General features: G+C 34.5%; 2 protein-coding genes across 2 annotated transcripts in view; both read right to left on the bottom strand.

Annotated features, from left to right (window-relative positions):
- LOC109166123 (putative late blight resistance protein homolog R1A-10) overlaps positions 1-14,554 on the bottom strand; it is a 54,699-nt gene that overhangs the window by 23,201 nt on the left and 16,944 nt on the right. Inside the window, exon 4 of the mRNA XM_019315009.1 lies at positions 3,730-3,733. The gene's annotated coding sequence lies outside the window, so the exon portion shown is untranslated. The remainder of the gene's footprint in view (positions 1-3,729; positions 3,734-14,554) is intronic.
- On the bottom strand, positions 10,470-13,378 carry LOC109166126 (putative late blight resistance protein homolog R1A-10). Its single transcript, XM_019315011.1, has 2 exons — positions 11,840-13,378; positions 10,470-10,526 (listed from the first exon to the last, which is right to left on the bottom strand). The coding sequence occupies exons 1-2, from the start codon at positions 13,376-13,378 to the stop codon at positions 10,470-10,472; spliced, it is 1,596 nt and encodes a 531-aa protein (XP_019170556.1).

Genomic DNA, 14,554 nt, shown 5'->3' with positions numbered 1-14,554 from the left:
AAGATTAGTGCTATGAAATGAAGTATTACATTTAGATTATAAAGTATTGTGTTTAAGGCTTAAAGTATTAAATATATCTTCCTTAGCTTAAAGGGTGTACTATATTAGTGATACGAAATATTACATTTATATATCTTATAAAGTATTGTGTTTAACGCTTAAATATTGATTATATCTATCTTAAACTATGTATTAGATTTGTGTTATGAAATATTACATTTTGGCTATAAAGTATTGTGTTTAAGGAAGTATTAAACATATTTACCTTAAACTGTGTTTTATATTTGTGCTATGAAGTATTACATTTATACTATAAAGTATTATATATGGAGCTTAAAGTATTGATTATATATTTGTGCTATGAAATATTACATTTATACTATATATAAAGTATTATATTTTTTTGAGAACGAAGGATTAATTTATTAGATCATCATAAAGAGATCAGAGTTTCCTACAAAACAAATTTCAACTTTCTTTTGGATCTAGCAATGTCATATTATGGACATGATGATCATATGGCAAAGTCATGTTATGGACATGATGATCATATGAGCAAGAGTAGGAACCCTGATCAAAGTGCGTAGTGGTTAGCACTATACTATTAGTGTCTTTTGTTAACACTAATGGTGTATTCGGTCAAGCGACTGATATAAATGACCACTATAATTATCATAATACACCCACTTACCAAGACGCGCTTAAATCTTCAAATCTTCATAAATTAGCCGTTGCCGTTAGATTAAGTAGAATGGACGATGCTGATATGGCCGCACCGTCGCACCTAAAGAACCTGCTGTATTTGAACTTATATATATATATATATATATATATATATATATATATATATATATATATATATATATATATATATATATATAGGCTTTGGTTCCCATGAGGTCTCTATTTAAAATGAGGTCATGAGGTCTCATCACAACCATTAAGTTATTAGAATTTGATGGATGTGATTGAAAGATATGTATTAGATAATAAAGGTTAGATTTTAAACATAAGGATAAAAGAGTAATTGTAATAGTGTTGTTAATTATGGATAAAATAAATTAGTACTATTTACTTATTTAGCATAATATTAGATGGAATAAGAATGGTAATACATAGAATGTATATATGTTAGGGATACGAACGAGAACACAACACCGGAGAGAACAAGAGAAGAAGAAAAGTTGAACTCTTGTGAATGGAGAGTAAAAACACTGGTATGTGGTATTGGACTGGTTTGTAATTTGTTTTTTGACAATTGGTTGGTGCATTAGATAGGTACGGCTTGTGCAACTGCATTTCTTGTACGTGTGCGTGTTGGCCATAATTTTGGTTGGAATCTGTTTGTGTATGAGTCGTAATCTTGTAGTAGCAGCTGTACGGAAATTGAGCTGTGTAGTATTGGGGGGTCTGTGCGTTTGGAATTGTGGTATGTGCGTCTTCTTGTAATGGTGTGTGCGTGTTACTGTTGTGGCGTGTGCGTTTTGGTGAATTGGAGGTTTATATTGATTTTTCTGTAATTTGAGATCCATGGATCTAAAGTATTATTAGGGGTATGGTTGAATGCGTGTTGTTTGCCCGGATATGGAAGAAGTTAACTGAATGGGTAGAAGTGGTTTGTTATTTTTGGGGCGTCACGGAAGTATTATTGGGGGGTCTGTGCGTTTGGAAATGTAGTATGTGCGTCTTCTTGTAATGGTATGTGCGTGTTACTGTTGTGGCGTGTGCGTTTGGAATTGTGGTCTGTGCGTGTGCTTGTAATGTTGTGTGTTTGTTACTGTTGTGGCGTGTGCGTTTTGGTGAATTGGAGGTGTAAAATGTTTTTCATGTAATTCGAGATCCAAAGAGCTAAGGTATTACTGGGGGAATAACAAAGTTTCAACCAATTAAATAAACAAAAAATTAAACTACAGAAAAAATAAATAATAAATATATTCGGAACACTTGAAGATGGGATTAAGTTCTATAAGAACTATGCTGCAGTTTCTGAATTCCCCTAGCCCAATTTGATTCACGGCTTTCCGTTGAAACGCATTAAATCGCTTCAGCTCTGCAACTAAATGCTTCGGAGATGCACGAGTTTTCATATCTGGGAAGTTACCTACATCATTACCCCCGGAACCAGCTTGTGCACCCCCCAAAAGGCGGATCTCCTTGAGCAGGAGTAGACACCGTAACGGAGGGGCTGGTGGATCTACTTGAGTATTAGGCGAGTCTGCACCAGGTGAGGGTACAAAGACCTCAGAATTGATCCCTAAAAAAAGCAAACACCAAAACAAGATGCCTATTTTGGTCAAAAAAATAGAGGAGAAAACTGAATTAAAACCACAAGGAAGGTAATACTATACGCACACGCTATAACACTACACTACACACGCTAAATTAGAAACAAAAAACCAAGATGACTAATGCGCAGACCACATATTGCCTATTCTACCAACAATAACATTTAAAAACATAACCAACAAAAAACGGGAAATAACATTTTACATACAAACAAAGATAAATAAACGAAAGCACCATATCACAGCAGGACACACCACACTGAGAATTTCGTTATAAACAAACAAGACAAACAAACATGAAGTATGTAACTGGCAGAATGGACCTAAAATAATATTGTTGAAAAAAAACTACACCAATGAAAGAGGTCAAACGGATTTAAAGAAAAAAAAAAACTAACGAAAAGAACTAATATTTACTTACAACAATGATGCAAATTAAAAAATACCGCACAGTAATTCACACACACCCAACCAATGTAATGTACATAGCACTAGAAGATTACATGTTATAATAAACCATAAAAAACTACATTCAGAATTTTGATGGCAAATTACATCCAAATTAAACTACTACCACACATAACAAAATACAAAATGACATTATCTAAACAAAAGATTACCAATTTAGAGCTCTACACACAGACTCAACACCTATAGCATAATCTTCAGTTTCATATCAGTAGGAATAACAAAGTTTCAACCAATTAAATAAACAAAAAATTAAACTACAGAAAAAATAAATAATAAATATATATTACAAAAGTTTGTCCACAATGTAAATAAATCATGAAGATTGCACATGCTGGACTAATATAACGCACACACCACTACCCACTATTACATTAGCATATCAGACCACCCTCCCCCCCCCCCTGAAACCCCCCTGGCACCAACACCCCGAAACTCTACCAGGTACAGTAGCATATGACTAAGATGTCTGTGCGTTTCTGGTTAATAGATACAAACTAACACCAAAGAAAAAAAAAACGCAACAAACAAAACCGTATCATCCACCCCACCCCCCGCCGCCAGTCCGAAAGATGGTATGCCAGCATCACCACCACACCGCCCCACCACAAACTCCCCGGCAGTCCGCAACAGTCAACCAACCACCCCCCGGCAGATTGAAACACCCACCCGTGTACACCAAACGCTACCCACCCAAAACAAAACAAATCAAAAACAAAAAAAACTATGAGCCAGAACCCTACCCACTAAATCACCCATCACCCCCCAGACCCTACCCACCCAACAAAAAACGCTGAACCACGACCATGCAAACACATCGCCAGTGCCCCCACCGGAAAAAATCGGAATTCAAAAACGGGGAGCCCAAAAAAAATCCTAAGAGCAGGCAAAATTAGTCGCATCCCCCCCCCCCCCTCCCCAACCAAACTGGGCGAACCCAAAAAAACAACCTAGAAGCAGGTAAAACCCGCCGCACCCCCCTCCCCCCAAACGCAAAAACGCATACGTCGGAAAACGCAAAAACAAACAAAATTAAACACCAACAACAAAAAATCGAAGCAATCGAAGCAAAAAAAAATAGGAAATTCGAAATACTTGAACGGGAACCAGACGAAGCAGCTCTCCGTTGCTTCGAACGAGTGTTGGTAGAACCAGCCATTAGACGGCACCGAAGACGCCTTCCCAACCGATTTCTAGCGATAGCGGACGGCGAACGCAGTGACGGAGAAGAAAATAGCCGGACGAGAAGCAGCGAAAGATCTCTACCGTGACTAGCGGAGAAGAAACGAAGAGACACCGAATCGGTGCATCAATATAAAAACGGCAACACAATAATGACTCATGACTAATTACATTAATACCCCCAAAGTAAACGAATCATCTCATTATAAGCTTGATCTTGCCTCTAATCACATCCGCACAAAACCAAAAATCAACGCCCAGGATCGACCCTCACCGGACCTCATTTTAATTAGGTACCTCACCTGATCCAAAATCTATATATATATATATATATATATATATATATATATATATATATATATATATATATAATAGAAGAAAGTTCAAATACGACAAGGTCTTCCCGTACGACGGTACGGCAGAATTTCAGAATACACCAACAGTGTTATCAACATGTACCAACAGTGTAAGGGAAACACACCACAATGAAATGCAAAAAACCATCATAGAATACACAACAGATCTAAAAAATACACCATATAACTCACAACACCTCAATGGTGTATTTTCGAACATTGTATGGTGTTTATACTCACACATAATGATGTGTTTTTGGTGATGCTTACCTAATTTGTATGTATTTTCGTAACGTTGATGGTGTATATATCTGTTGAACTATTGGTTACGCCGCACCGTCGCACTTAAGGACACCGCCGCACCTGAACTCGCCTATACATATACATATACTAGTTTTTTACGCGCATTGCGCGATTGGGATAATGCCCAATGTTTTTTTTTTTTTTAAATAAGTACATTAAAGTATATCAAGTCAAGATTATATTGCAATTGTTCATGCATAATTAAATGTTGAACAATTATATTTTTTTATTTTTTAAAAACAATTATTATTTTTTATTATTATTATTATTATTATTATTATTATTATTATTATTATTATTATTATTATTATTATTATACCCTAGGTCATTTTACATGTTAATCTAAATAACTAATTTTTTCAAATATCTTTTTACCAACCGTTGATATAATTCGCTGGTCAAATTCGTTAATATAATCCGCTAACGCTAATCGTTAACTGCTGATTGTCAAACAATGACATTACAAGGTAGTTCACACTTCAATTTGTTGTATGATTTGAATACTCTCTTTGACAAAGAGAGTATGCAAGATAGTTAATATTATCACATGTTGATTAAATGAGATAAATCCCAATTTTTTTTTAAATAAGTACTTTAAAGTAAATATCAATGCAAGATTATATTGGAATTGTTCCTGCATAGATAATTGAATGTTGAATTTGCATATTTAAATAGGTAAATTCTAAGTTTACAAATGCAAGATAATATAGTCAAGATTGATTATAATTTTCAATAAAATAATTGTATAGGTATGGTTGAAACCAAATACGGGACATAAGGGAGAGCAAATAAAAATTAGAGCATAAAATATTAAATATATACTAATATTGAAGAGCTAACTGTTGATTGCCAAACAAGGACATTGCAAAGTAGTTTTCCACTTCAATTTGTTGTGTGATTTGAATACTCTTTTTATCACTAAATCCCCAAGTAGTTAATATGATTGGCTTAATTATATTTTTTTATTTTTTATTTTTTAAAAACAATTATTATTATTATTATTATTATTATTATTATTATTATTATTATTTTTATTAAATATATGTATATCATTAGGTCATTTTACATGTTAATCTAAACAACTAATTTTTTCAAATATCTTTTTACCAACCGTTGATATAATTCGTTGGTCAAATCCGCTAACGCTAACCGCTAACTGCTGGTTGTCGAACAAGGACATTGCGAGATAGTTCTCACTTCAATTTGTTGTGTGATTTGAATACTCTCTTTGTCAACAAATCTCCCAAGTAGTTAATATGATTGACTTTATTAACTATATTTTTTTAATTTTTTCATGATATTAATAAAATACTTGGAAAATAAATATATAGCATTATTTTGTATTATAACTTTGATATTTAATTTAAAAAAAATAGTGCACAAAAAAGATAATAGACAATGTAGTGAATATAATCAATTGATGAATTTGAATGTAAGGAATTTTTACATTGGAGAAAAATAAAGACAATATAACTAATAAAATTATTTATGTTAATTAATTTATTGATAATGAATAATTTTTTTTTAATAAAAACATTGTAGGGACAATGCAGCGAATATAATCAATTGATGAATTTGAATGTAAAGAATTTTTATATTGGAGAAAAATAAAGACAATATAACTAATGAAATTATTTCTCTTATTTAATTTATTGATAATGAATTTTTTTTTTGAATAAAGACATTGTAGACACATAATTCTAAATTAAAGAAATGCATATGTATTATTTTTTGTTGTAGCTACTAAATTATTATTTTATTTAATAAAAATAAAATAGAGTACTAATTATGCCAACTTTGATTGGGATGAGGTTCGAACTTAAGACCTTTCTTATTGAAATCAATGAGTAAGTTAACGGTGAACTAACAGATATTAACGGAAAAGATAATATTTAACGGAAAAGTTAACGGATAATCATATTCATTAAGGATAAATTAGGAAATTCATAAGAAAAAATTAAAATCTGATCAATCTGAGCCATTCATTTGATTAAAATCTGTGACCGCCATTTTTTCTACCCATTATAGGCCTAACTCTCTTGGGCTCTTATTAGTATAGTAGATATGTATATGTATATGTATATATATATATATATATATATATATATATATATGTATATATATAGTGTGCCTAGGTGCGGTTGTGTGGTTTAATGTGGGTCATTCATCTCGCTTAAATCAACGTCCAGGATTACCAAAATTTAAAAAAAAAAAAAAAAAAACGCGGTGGCAATTTTGTAATTTTTACATCTAGGTCAAAATTAAGATGAGCGGTTCTGTGATTAATGTGCGTGAGTTTTGTATATAAGATGTGTAAGTCTTGTGCGTAAGGTACGTGAGTTTTGTGCTTAATGTGCGTGTGGTTGTGCTTAATGTGAGCAGTTGTTAAAACTTAAAGTGTAGGCTTTTGTGCTTAAGGTGCGTGAGATTTGTTCTTAATGTGAGTGGAGTTTGTGCTTAATGTGCGTAGGGTTTGTGCTTAATGTGTGTGAGGTTAGTGATTAATGTCAGTAGTTGTTGAAACTTAAGGTCTGTGAGTTAATACTTAAAGTGCGTGGGTTTTGTGTTTAATGTGCGTGAGGTTGTGCTTAATGTGCGTGGGTTTTGTACTTAATGTGCGTGAGTTTGTGCTTAATGTCAGTAGTTGTTGAAACTTAAGGTCTGTGAGTTAATACTTAAAGTGCGTGAGTTTTGTGCTTAATGTGCATGAGGTTGTGCTTAATGTGCGTGAGTTTTGTACTTAATGTGCGTGAGTTTGTGTTTAAAATCTAATACTTAAGGTGCGTGTTTCTATCACTTAAGGTGCGCCATTTTTAGCTTATGCTTCTTTCTTCCAGACACGCATTTTTTTTCATTGATTTGAGCCGTTGATCTAGATTTGATCAACGGCTCAGATCTAACCGCACAACCGCACAGGAAGCTATACCCGCACCAACCCTTTCATATATATATATATATATATATATATATATATATATATATATATATATATATCTAGAAGTCACATAAAACTAATTCCGTAGCATTAGCCTAGTTGATTAGATTGATTACCTTGAAATTTTACTTTTGTAATAATATAAGGTCATTGGTATATGAGGTGATGAGGTCTGTACCCCTTGTGGACAGAGTGTAAAGATAAGAGATGGAAATCTAGATACTAACGAGAAGATTAGAGATTTACTTCATCTAGTGATCAAAATTTGTTGGGCCTAATTTTTTGCGGGCTTTTGTGAGTTGGCCCACCAAACCCGTAAGCTAGGGTTTATGCAACCAAAGTCCGCCTTATGCGGATTGGCGGGCCCCGCGGGCCGGTCCGCGAGCTTTTTTGTTTTTTTGTTTTTTTTTTTTATGAAAGCTTAAGTGTATATCATCACCTAACAAAGGCAGGTTAGCCATACAAAGTTTCTTGGCCCAAAAGTGACCAAGTATCGTAATGCAAGGGGCATGCTGCCCTACAGGACTTGGCCCCAAAGTGGCCAAAATTTGAACGATCATTAAAGAAATTAAGTTGCCTTACAAAACAGCTTTTTTTTTTTTTTTTTTTTTTTGTTTTTTTTTTTTGTTTTTGTTTTTTTTTTTTAATTCAAAGTTCAAAAAGATAAGAAAAGTCTTTAAATAATATTAATTTTTTCATATTTATTTTTTTTAAAAAAGTTGTATTTTTAAAAATGTTAATATATTACTGTGTAGTATATATATATATATATATATATATATATATATATATATATATATATATATATATATATATATATATAAAGGGTTCAGGTGCAGGTATAGCTTCCCGTGTGGTTGTGCGGTTGATTAATGTGCGTAAGTTTTGTACTTAATTAGTGTGCGTGAGTATTGTGGTTAAGGTGCGTGAGGTTTGTGCTTAATGTGCGTGAGTTTTAATACAAACTCACGCACCTTAAGCTCAAAAGTTACTCATCTTAAGCACAACTCTCACGCACCTTAAGCACAAAATTCACGCATCTTAAGCACTGGAACCTTTCACTATACATATATATATATATATATATATATATATATATATATATATATATATATATACTTATTCACAACCTACATGCGTAAGTGTGAACGAAGAATTTTTCGCACTTTTGGTCCCACGAGTATTGTGGCACTAACAGGATTGTTCCACGGCTTTCGATACTTGCAAACTTAGTCCACGACTATCATTTTTTTTTTTAGCACAAATGGTCTTTCCGGCTCAATTTCCGTCCATTTGTGACCAAATTCTTTTTTTCCCCTTTATAGCAAGTTTGAGCCGTGAACGAAAGTTTATAAAATTCGCCTGGATTATACTGGGAACCCACAGCCTTCACAAGAACATGAGCTATAAAATTTGCCTTCGCAAAACATGTTTAACAACCACATTCCCAGTAGTAGTAATGATACCTAGACAATTGTTCAGAATGATACCAAAATAAGAAAGATCAGAGGCTGCAGTATGAATATTATGACAAAGATTTAAACAGAATGTTTAATTTAATTTGGACCATACTAAAGAAGGAGTCATTAAGGCAGTGACCTAAGAGTTAAGACAACCTCAAATGGGGGACCACAACTTATGAAGAAAAGGATTGAAAGTGTTACATATAATAGAATCCTGTATAAGAATTTATGTTAGAGGGAGTCTTAGGATATCATGTTATTTAGTTAGCGAAAGGATTTATTTTCCAGCTGCAATCACGCTTGACATTAAAGTTTGAATATAATAGTAAAATATTGAGTTAATCCTTAATATAGTCATCGACTATAGTGATTTTATTCAATTTAGTCCTAAATGACTTTTTGTACTCAATTTAGTCATTGATTTTAATGGTTTTACACAATCTAGTCATTTTTTAAAAGAGTTAATTACCGATTTGGTCCCTCGACTATGAGGATTTTACCATTTTAGTCATCGACTTTTAAAATTGACCAATTGCATCCTCAACTATGTTATTTCTGACCAAATTGGTCCTCAATTGAAAGTATTTGAAACTGCCGTTTGTGAGGTGTTAAAATGGAGGATAAAAATATAATTTCATTCTCTAAACCATCTTGGGTTTGAGTGTGTATTTCCTTCTCATTTCGACCAGAGGTGGCTGGGTTCTGTTCGCCGTTAACTTCACCATTTATTTCAAAACACGGCTGGGAACTCCGATGGCCGTAAGGATTGTGTCGGTGGTTTGGTGGCGGTGTTGAGATGGGATGTGAACTGGAGCATTTTCCGATGGATACATTCTACCGTCGTGGATCCCTGCCCCGTTGACTGGCGTATTTTTCCAGTTAAATGACGGCTTTAGGTGGTTGGTGGGTGCGATGTCTGTACGTCGAAAGCTATCGCCGGAACCTCATTGATGTTCCGGTGTTCAGATCTGTCGTCGGGCAGTTGCTACGGCTGATTTTTCCAGTCAGATCTGTTGCGATTTGATTATTTTGGATTGGAAATTGAAGGATTGTTTACCTGATAGATTTGGTCGGTGGATGAGTTGCAGCTTTGATGAATATTAACTTTCATTAGGAATATGAGATCAACACAAGAAAACATAGTAAAGAGATTTCCCAGAGTTGAAAGGCCAATAATTTAGGGTTTAAGCAAAGGGAATTATCACTCTTGAAATCCATTTGTTCCTTAGTGGCGGTGCTGCCTTGCGAGAGAGATGCCGGAAAGCAGTTGTATGTGGAGTTATAAACAAAAGTGGAATTATTAGAGAGAAGGCAGAGTTCTAGGTTGAACTCAGAAACAATGTTTGGGTTGAACTCAGAAACAAGGTTTGTATGTGGATAACTGGGCATTGCTTTATTTTTGAGATTTTCTTGGGTGATTTTTATGGATTTGGGATATTCTAATACTCTCCTTTTTGGGTTCTAAATTTGTGTGTTTCTAGATCTGTACGAACTCAGAATTTCCAGAAGCAGTTTTAGTGGAAGACAATGTTGCCTAAAGAAGCAATTGTCCCAAACTTCAATGAAGCAGAGCAAGAAGGAGGCACTTTGCTAGGGAGTGCTCACAGAGCGGAGGTGGAGGTGGTGGTCACCGCTACGGCGGCAGAGGCGGAGGAGGTTTTCCGCGAGGTCCAATGATCGGGAACTAGTCGTCTATGAGCTCACCGGACTTCATCTTCTTCGCAGGCACGGCGGCGGGGAAGATGAAATGCAAATCTTCGTATCCAAATCAACTTCAACCCTAAATAAATAAATACAGAGTAAATAAATCTTTGGGTACAAAGATTTACATTTCTACGTGAATCTTAATAAGGGGAAGAAGAAGGAATCATTCCAAATGGGATGAAGGATGAGAAATTACTATTAGGATCCTATTTATAACACTCAATTAACAGAATTTTTAACAAAGGATTAAATTGTGCAAAACAATCAAAGTCAAGGACTAAATTGAGTACAAAAAGTTATTTAGGTACATAATTTGTGTTCATAGACACAAAATTTCACAACACAATACACAAAATTTAATAACATAAGACACAATTACTAATTTATTTTAGATACTGAATTTATATTCTTAAGATACATAATTTAATAACACAAGATAAAAAAAAACTCACAACATAAGACACTAACATGCTCAAAGATTTTAATATAGCATTTAATCACACTTATATCACTGAATTACAAAACTTTTAACAAATATTGAAAATATTTTCACACCCAAAAAGTGTAATATCCACATACATAATGCAAAAAAAATATTTAATCACAACTCAAAAGTACCATTACAACTTGAGACATACAGTTGCTACACAATTATCTAAACTACGAGATTCGACTTGAGATTGATAGAGACGACTCTCCTATGTGATCCTTTTACATACAAAAGTCATCATCATTTGATCTTCAGTTCATCTTTGAATTTGATTATTGGACTTGAGATATTCTTCCTAGATATCCTTTTACATACAAAACATATAACGAGAGAAAATCAAATAATATCATATATAACTAAAAATAAATATAATCAAAAGCTATATATCCTCTTCTTCATACAAAATTTGTTTAAATACAAGATTACATACATCCATATATACCTTAGCTTGCCATTCAACATCTGAAGGTATGATAGAGACTCTTCTATGTGTGTATTGTGATTCATCTGATTTCGAGCTATATAAAAAAAGAGAATGCAAAATGAAAAAAAAAAAAAAGTGAAATGAGAATTGAAGGAGAAAATTGCAATAGATTTTGTAAAGAAAAATAGCATTATTATATTGATGAATAGAAAAATAAATAGCTTCTAACCTTAAAAGTTCCTTCTCTAGTTTCCCTTTTAAATCGTTGGATATCCTTTGCAGAAGTAACAACGGAAGGACAACACTGCTGCAACTCAATAGACTTCAACGAATGACGTCTCATATAAGGAATTTTTTCCAAACAATAACAAAATCTTAGGACTAAGCGCTTAAGATAACAAAATGAATAATACGCATCAGCTCTCCATTGCTTGAGCGTTTTATCTTCAAGAAGCAAGAAGTCTAAACTATAAAATCCTCCTTTTTCTACTTCCCATACTTTCCCATGAAAGACATTTTTCAATTTGAGAACTTCAAACTTAGGTAACGTGCCAATTACCTTTAAATCCCTCTCCGACAGGTTAATACCATTCAAGCTCAACTTCTGTAGTTGTGAAGGAAACACAGATGGTTTTGGAAGGGTTACAACATGGCTTAACGAAACTGACATTGTTAGCCTCTCAAGTCTCTCCAAACATTCAACATTATCCAAAATAATTGGATTGCTGCCAGAAACAAAGATTTTCAAATTTTTAATGTTTGGAAACCTGCAATAGACTCCTGTTTTGCAATGAGTTGGACACACCCAAGATAATGTTTGCATATTATCTTTATCCATGCTTGGAGGATCAATCACATAAGATTTGTCAAGTTCAATATGTTGTAACTGGGGTGACTCCCAAATTGTACAAGGCAAATGGAGAGGCGGAGGGGCTCCAAGTTTGGATTCATTACCAGAAACAACAAGTGTCTGCAAATTTCGATTGGTTGACACTACATACTCAAGACCCTCAAACCATTCAGATACAGATAGGTATCTCAAAAAAACTAAATCCTGTAAGCGTGTTGGCACTCTTTGAAGAAATGAAGATGGAACAAAAGCCAAAACTCTAAGCAACTTGAAAGATACAAATATTTCTGCATCTTCTTGAAAGAAGAAAATGGAACGAGGGTTGTTTGTTTTTAACAACACATAATAGTCAAATTTATGTGTGTATAAACTTAACCAGCGGCATGAATTTGCAAACATGCTAAATGACCCTCGTGGAAGTTGCCGAGTATTTAAAGCACATAAAATGCCCTCTTTCTGAGCTGCTCTTACGCAAAAGCTATGGAAAGCACTATGCATCCTACAACTCTTAATTTTTCCACCAAAACTCCAATTGTCAATTAGAACAAGACTTCTATTAATAAACTCTTCTAAATACTCATAAGCTTGATTTTCTAACCCTTTATTCTCCAAAGGCTCAATAAATCCCTCATCAATCCATAACCTAATAAGTAGTTCCACTTTGATTGCACTACGTTTTGGAAAAACTCCAAAATATAGAAAGCAAACTTTCAAATGTTGTGGCAATTGATGGTAAGTGAGGGTGAGTGCTCTGCTATCTAGAACTCCAATCAACTCTATTTCCTTTTCAACCTTCTTCCATTCTTGTTGTATGTTGTCACACTTAGATAGACGTTTTGCAACTACAAGAATTGAGTGTGGCAATCCTTCACATATCTCTACAACTTGGCTCCTAATTTTTATAAATTTAGATGCCATATGTGTAACGTTTTCCTTATGTATTATCATTATTATTATTATTAAGTTTATTATATAATAACAATAATATTTAAGTGGTGCAAATCAATAGGCTGACTAAGTATTAGAACTTAGTCAGCATTAGGTAATTAGTTACCTATATTGATGGGATGTAGGTTATTTAGACTCCCAAGTCCTCTCTCTGATCGGTTGACGTATCATACACCATCTAAAGTCACTGAGAGAAGTGAGAGAAACATAACTAAAACCTACGGAGATTTTACAGCAGCCCGAGGAACTTCTGCTCATCAGACCACGAGTCCCTGGTGATCAAGATCTAAAGCTATGGCTGGAGGTTGGTAATCTAAACTCTGTTTCAATAGCCACGTATCTATTAATTGTTACGTGGATTGTGTGCTTACATTTGGTATCCGAGCCAAGTTTATCTCTGCCTAGCCTTTGATTCAATTGCATAATACAATCATTTACATATGCTATACTTTCTTTGTATAATTTCGAATACATATGTAATGTGCAATTCTGTTGGGCTGCTGGAAATATTGTGTAATTTTTTTTTCCGCATTTAGTTAAAAAAAAAAAAAAAAATTCAGATTTGTTTTTCCCGTACTGCTCTGCGTTTTTTTTTTCTCCTTCGCCAATTTTTCCCGTTCGCCGGAAAGGGGAGTGCTCGCCGGATTCCGTTCGCCGGCGATGCACGCCCCTCCGGTGGCGCTGGCTGACTCCCGCCAAGGACGACGGTGGTGGCGGCACTGGGTTGCTCCCTTCAATGGCGCGGAGGTGGCCGGCGGCGGAGACACGGACATGGCGTGGCGGCGGTGGCGAGTGGTCTGGCGGTGGTGGTGGAGTCGGGTCCTCCCGGCTTCTCCGCCACTGCTTCTCCCTCGGCGTCGATTTGGTTCTCTGCATCCTCTGTTCGTGTCGCGCAGCGCAGATGAAGAAGATGATGAGATTTTGCTTTTTGGGCCGGGTCTGGCCCAATTCGGCCAGACCTAGGCTCCAAATTTTTTTTTTTTTTTTTTTTTGGCTTTGGGCTTGCCAGAAATTTGGGCCTAAAAATTTTTTTTTTTTGGGGCTTGCTGAATTTTTTTGGGGCCTGTTCTCTCTTCATCATATTTAGCTTCTTCTTATGGGTTTTATTCAAAAATTTTTTTTTCTAAAGTTGATATTAAATTATAA

This window comes from Ipomoea nil, unplaced genomic scaffold (assembly GCF_001879475.1).
Source record: "Ipomoea nil cultivar Tokyo-kokei standard unplaced genomic scaffold, Asagao_1.1 scaffold3087, whole genome shotgun sequence".
Classification (NCBI taxonomy): Eukaryota; Viridiplantae; Streptophyta; class Magnoliopsida; order Solanales; family Convolvulaceae; genus Ipomoea; species Ipomoea nil.
This window is presented reverse-complemented; position numbering and strand designations above follow the sequence as displayed.